This window comes from Panulirus ornatus, chromosome 58 (assembly GCF_036320965.1).
Source record: "Panulirus ornatus isolate Po-2019 chromosome 58, ASM3632096v1, whole genome shotgun sequence".
Taxonomy (NCBI): Eukaryota; Metazoa; Arthropoda; class Malacostraca; order Decapoda; family Palinuridae; genus Panulirus; species Panulirus ornatus.
Window position 1 is genome coordinate 6,754,596 of NC_092281.1, and position 6,000 is coordinate 6,760,595.

At 39.3% G+C, this 6,000-nt stretch overlaps 1 protein-coding gene across 5 annotated transcripts in view; it reads right to left on the reverse strand.

The window, feature by feature from the left end:
* LOC139766911 (BSD domain-containing protein 1-like) overlaps positions 1–1,847 on the reverse strand; it is a 48,661-nt gene extending 46,814 nt beyond the window's left edge. For 4 of the 5 annotated variants that reach the window (XM_071695939.1, XM_071695938.1, XM_071695937.1 and 1 more), the window contains exon 1: positions 1,628–1,847. In XM_071695939.1, the coding sequence (XP_071552040.1) occupies positions 1,628–1,716 (89 nt within the window). In that variant the 5' untranslated portion in view covers positions 1,717–1,847. The remainder of the gene's footprint in view (positions 1–1,627) is intronic. The other variant, XM_071695942.1, reaches the window with a different exon arrangement.
* Between the last annotated feature and the right edge of the window lie 4,153 nt (positions 1,848–6,000).

A 6,000-nucleotide genomic window follows, 5' to 3' on the forward strand; every position in this document is an offset into this window, starting at 1 on the left:
GAGAAAAACTGGAGAAAGTGAAGTGTTTTAGATATCTGGGAGTGGATCTGGCAGCGGATGGAACCATGGAAGCGGAAGTGGATCATAGGGTGGGGGAGGGGGCGAAAATTCTGGGAGCCTTGAAGAATGTGTGGAAGTCGAGAACATTATCTCGGAAAGCAAAAATGGGTATGTTTGAAGGAATAGTGGTTCCAACAATGTTGTATGGTTGCGAGGCGTGGACTATGGATAGAGTTGTGCGCAGGAGGATGGATGTGCTGGAAATGAGATGTTTGAGGACAATGTGTGGTGTGAGGTGGTTTGATCGAGTAAGTAACGTAAGGGTTAAGAGAGATGTGCGGAAATAAAAAGAGCGTGGTTGAGAGAGCAGAAGAGGGTGTTTTGAAATGGTTTGGGCACATGGAGAGAATGAGTGAGGAAAGATTGACCAAGAGGATATATGTGTCGGAGGTGGAGGGAACGAGGAGAAGATGGAGACCAAATTGGAGGTGGAAAGATGGAGTGAAAAAGATTTTGTGTGATCGGGGCCTGAACATGCAGGAGGGTGAAAGGAGGGCAAGGAATAGAGTGAATTGGAGCGATGTGGTATACCAGGGTTGACGTGCTGTCAGTGGATTGAATCAAGGCATGTGAAGCGTCTGGGGTAAACCATGGAAAGCTGTGTAGGTATGTATATTTGCGTGTGTGGACGTATGTATATACATGTGTATGGGGGTGGGTTGGGCCATTTCTTTCGTCTGTTTCCTTGCGCTACCTCGCAAACGCGGGAGACAGCGACAAAGCAAAAATAAAAAAAAAAAAAATTTCATGGGCTGTTCATCTTTTACATATGTTTTACCTACTACAGTGTACATCCCAAATTTTCTCCGATCTTCATAACTCACGACAATCTCCATATTTGGTAACAAAATTATCATACTCCAATGCTCAATCTATTCTGAATGCTATAATCACCAATGAAAAAAATCTCTATACTGAATGCTAACAGAATGGCAGCCTCAAGCTGAAAATTACCATATCCATTACCAATGAATTACTAAATGTCATTTTGTCATATCAATGGCCTTCTGAATCAAGTTACTTCACTGACGCTCAAACAAACCTTTTATCAAAATATATCTCAATCATCTCCATTTAAAAAAAATCACTTTAGTTACTAAATATGTATGCCATTTTCCTTTTGGACGTATAAATATTATATACGTATGGTAATGGAAGTCAAGGGCAACAACTTAACCTGGCTTTTAACAAAGACAAACATTTCAAGACCAAATACGAGTCAAATTACCATAACCTACATTTACTGTGTGGATTATTAATCAAAACAGTGCTTACGGAATCACTATAAATATGATACTTAAATGTCACACAGGAGAAAATGAACATGCAGGATAGTCTGCCAGGTAATGAAGCTGATTACCTTGGTGACATCTACAACCATCACCAACGTAGAAATGAAGTCACCTTTACATCATCAATTAATCTAACTTACAAGATCAGACATCAAAAGCTGTCAAACTACCTGAAAACATTGCAATTATGAGAGGTATTCAGTGACACTCATTTAAAGGCATCTGCGGTTCATGAAATATCTGACAAATTTGAGTAATAAAGAATTTGACATTACCCCTCGGCCATCCTGCCTTCTGCTGTCGTGTAAACATTGATCGACCTGCCATCTGGCGGCTGACCCCCAACACCCGCCACGTTCAACATAGAAACAACATCTAATTACTTAACTACAAGGACTGTGTTCGTCACCTTCAATACCCATGGACTTTACACAATGTGATATCATACGAAAAATTCCTCCATGATAATTTGTACACAACTTTTTCATTTTTCAATAGCGTTACGTAGTAAATTTGTTGATCATTGTTGAAGAAAGAAGGCCTAAAACGTATGTGGTCGCCCTCTTCCTTTATTGGGGGTAATGTGGAAAACTAAGTGGTTCCAAGATGAGATTCATGAACAAATATACATTTTTTTAATTGTTTAAAAGTGGAGACGAATGTCAGTAACTGGCCATGGAGGGGCAACCGAACCACTCAGCGAGCGTAGTGAGTCCAGCGTCAACCGATGTAAACAATAACAATGGTTCATCGTTGGCTATTCATCTAGAGGTCAGTTGCCTTTATTTCATTCAATATATTTTTAGGACGAAAGTTACTAGTGAAATATTTTATTAGGAAATGTGGCAGACACTGAGCTTGAGAAGTGACTTGGTAAATATGATTTATATAAATGATGTCCAACGCAGTGAAATCCTCGCTGCGACGTGTGTTATTACTGCTGGTTCCACACGCAGTTCATGGAATTATTCACATCTTTCCCGGTCATTTTTATTTTTATTTTTTCTGTAAACCCGACCAACCATCTAACCACGTATTATACGTAGGTTATATCTCATTTAGCAGTACAATTAATTACAAAATTGTACGTGTCCGTCTGTGAATTCATTTATTATGCAATCAGATCGTTTCCTATATGATAGTATTTCCTGCTTTACGCACAGTTGGATGTAGCTTGAAAACTCGCCCAATCGAAATGGACTTTATCCTTGACACTGAATGTATTGCCATCTTTGTGTAGATTTATTAATTGAAAGTTTTTAGATTCGGATTACTTTTGAAGATACCCACACGTTTGTATTTGTAGTGCAAACATAGATATAACAGTAGTCCGATTAACTTTGAAAAATATCAGGTTATCGCCTATATATCCCATGATTTATGTGACACTTATGTTGAAAATAATGTGCAAGACGTCTTTGAGCACCATAATCCTTATGTGATCAACTGGAGCAATGAGCATAACAAAACTAGGTGGCTGGAGACAAAGCTGCGTTGTCTTTCTTGACAGCTGAACTGAAGGCCGGGTTGTTGGAGTTGCAAGAGTTTGGGAAGAGTTTACTGGAGGGTTCTTGAGAGTCTTAACTGGAGAGTTCTTGAGAGTCTTGACTGGAGGGACGGGTTTCAGGAGTCGAAGAATCTGGGTGAGATATTTTTAAGAGTCCATAGGTGTTTGACAAGCCAGGCCTGTTGCTTAGGTTTGGGGGGTGGGGAGAACAAAGGGACTCCCCCCACTCTCTTGACGGGAAAAGGTCTACTATTGTCATCATAGTGATAATTCATGATGAGATGTAATATATCATTTATTTGTTAAACACTCTTATTCTTATGTTCGAAAGTGCCTATGGGTAGCAAATCTTAGCTGTCAATAACCATGCAAACTGCCTTCATCACTCACCCTCACCTCTCCAGGGACTAGGTGCTACATGGAATAATAGTCCTACCTTTATGGAAATGAGTGTTGAGTGGAGGGACGGCTTCCAAAAGTTTTAGACTTTTGAAAAGGGTTGTTGGAAGGTTCTTGGGAGTGCGACAAGCTAGAAATTGTAAAGGAAACAGAAAAGTTATTTGGTTTGAGGGCTCTCGGCTATATCTAAGGGTTGTACTCTTTTTAATGAAGGGTTCCATTTATCTGTATGAAGTCAATGAACCATATAACTTAGAACAAAGACTTCTTTGAAATAAGCCGTCTATTTTGTGCAAACGTCTCAGTGGGTTGAATATTCACCAGCCTGGAAGGTAATTAGACTGGATTCATGTCTTTCACATCTTTCATATATTTTGGAGAAAGAAAACGATTTTCTGAGGTCGTTTCCAATGTCTAATGTGTTTAGTCAATGACATAAAAGAAATATATTTTTTAAGTAGTTACACCTTGAAAAGGACTGTTTTCTTTAATGACTCATTCCTGATGTTTAACTTGATGCATAACTAAAGAGAAATCAGACCAACTAATTGCATCTTTTATTTATTGAATGTGTGATCCCAATACTGGAATCTGACCAGCTGCTCTTCAGTTAAATATTTCTAATATGAGGTAGGTTTCATTTAAGTCTCGTATTACAATTGTTTTTGATATCCATATCAAAAGTTGTGTTAACACCATTTACTTAATACCACATTTTTTCACATGCTTTTAAATTATCAGTTTAGTTGTCTCAATGTTTCTGTACGGTATTTTCCACATGTGGTACGGATCGATTGAGGCATAATATATGTACATACTTTAACAGACACATTAGAGCGTACACTTCTCGCTAAATGATAAATCTGAAACCCTCAATTTGTTAAAAAGTTTTGTGTAAAAGATAAGGCACCTGAGACATGGTTGCGTATGTGTAAAGATCCACCAGGTTCAAGCCTGGCATGGGTTTTTGTCAATGACAGCTCATTCTTTGGTGACACAAGTCAGATTTATGTTCTGAGGGAAGAATTACTGCCAAAAGTCGGGTGTTTTTATGTGACTGAGTGTAGTGGGCTTTGAACGTATGTGTTGTCTTTGATGTGGAAAGTAGCGGAGACGTAGTCATGGATCTGTAGCCGTTCAGAACTGTCGACACTGAAAATGGGGGAAAATCGTCTTGTATAAAAACTCACTAAACTGTTTACGACCATTAATATGAGACCATTTTGGTGAATACATTTTTGCTCAGTTTATAGACGAAACTAATCCTTGGACGAAGTAGGCTTGATTTTCATATTAAGGGAAACAGTAGATTAGAGTTTTGTAACTGTATTAAGGGAAACAGTAGACCTCAGTCTATTAAAAGAGATCTAACCTGGGGATCTTAGCCCTGTTTCTGTGACCCACTGAGCACGACTGTGTGACATGAGCATATCATGATCCTTGAGTATGATTGCCTTACCTTAGGTCAGGTCAAATGCTAGATTAGTATGCTCAGGGGTTGTGCTTTTGTGCTCAAGGATCGTACCGTCGTGCTCAAGGGTCGCACAGTCGTGCCTAAGGGTTGCACCGTCGTGCTCAAGGGTTGCACCGTCGTGCTTATGGATCATACCGTCGAACTCACAGGTTAGAATAATTGTGTATTATTGGTAGGAGGTAGATCAACAGTACAGAAATTAGAGGAAATGTCGGCTGGGAAATGTACCATAAGCCTAGATGAGAAAATATAGTTCCATTCTCTCCAGTGCAATTAGTAAAGCTAACTGAAAATTGAGGAACGCTTGTGGAATCATCGAGAGGTCACTGGCACAGAAAAATGAAATACCTTCAACTGAAAAGAGAGACACTTTTGAGGAATAATGGGCACAGAAAAGTCGATGATACATGAAAAAGTAACCTTTGTGAGGGGGTTGATACAGTAAAAAGTCGATCCGATGAAAAATGGACCTCCACTGAACTGTAATTGGTACTCTAAAAGGTCAGTGCAACCGAAGAAGAATTAACCTTCACTGAACTGTAATTGGTGCAGTAAAATGTCTAGCGGAAAATGACATTTTTTTTGAGCAATAACCAATATAGGAAGACGTTCGCTTTTCCGTTCATTCTTATGACTTGAATATTTCCGCGCTGCTTCCGGGCTTGTGACCCTATCTTATCTAGGTAGGCGCGGAATGGATGGGCGACCGGACCGGGAAAAATACCGATGTTGGAACAGGAGGGATAGTGTTGGACCGCGGCCACCATATGGAAAGTGAGGCTCGCATGAGAGGTTGTTATGCTCTACACTTCCAGACCTCATAAAAGCAGGGAAAATCTAAAATACATTATCTTTATATCTTTATAAAGCAGTCAATATTGTTCCGCGTATTTCACACAAGTCGGTAAAAATAATTGATATCGTCATCGGAAATTCCTCTGTGACTTGAGGAAATCTAGTTTAGCTTTGTAGAAGCGAAACCTCCTCGTTTGTAAGATCTTGATTAGGAGTAACAACCCACCCCTTAAACAACCCGTACATGTGTTTGCTCCTTAAACGTGTGTTCGCAGTCCAGCTGTAAGATCTGTACACTCTGTTTTCAGAGAACCGACTCTGCGTCTCTCCCTAATCCTGAGTGAGAACCTAGAACTCATGCATTACCCACCATAATGTTTAAATAGAAAATACAATCGTGAAACAAGAAAACTTTTTTATTTATATAAAATTGAGCCAGTCGCGATTTAGTAAAAGTAATCAATTTCAAGTCT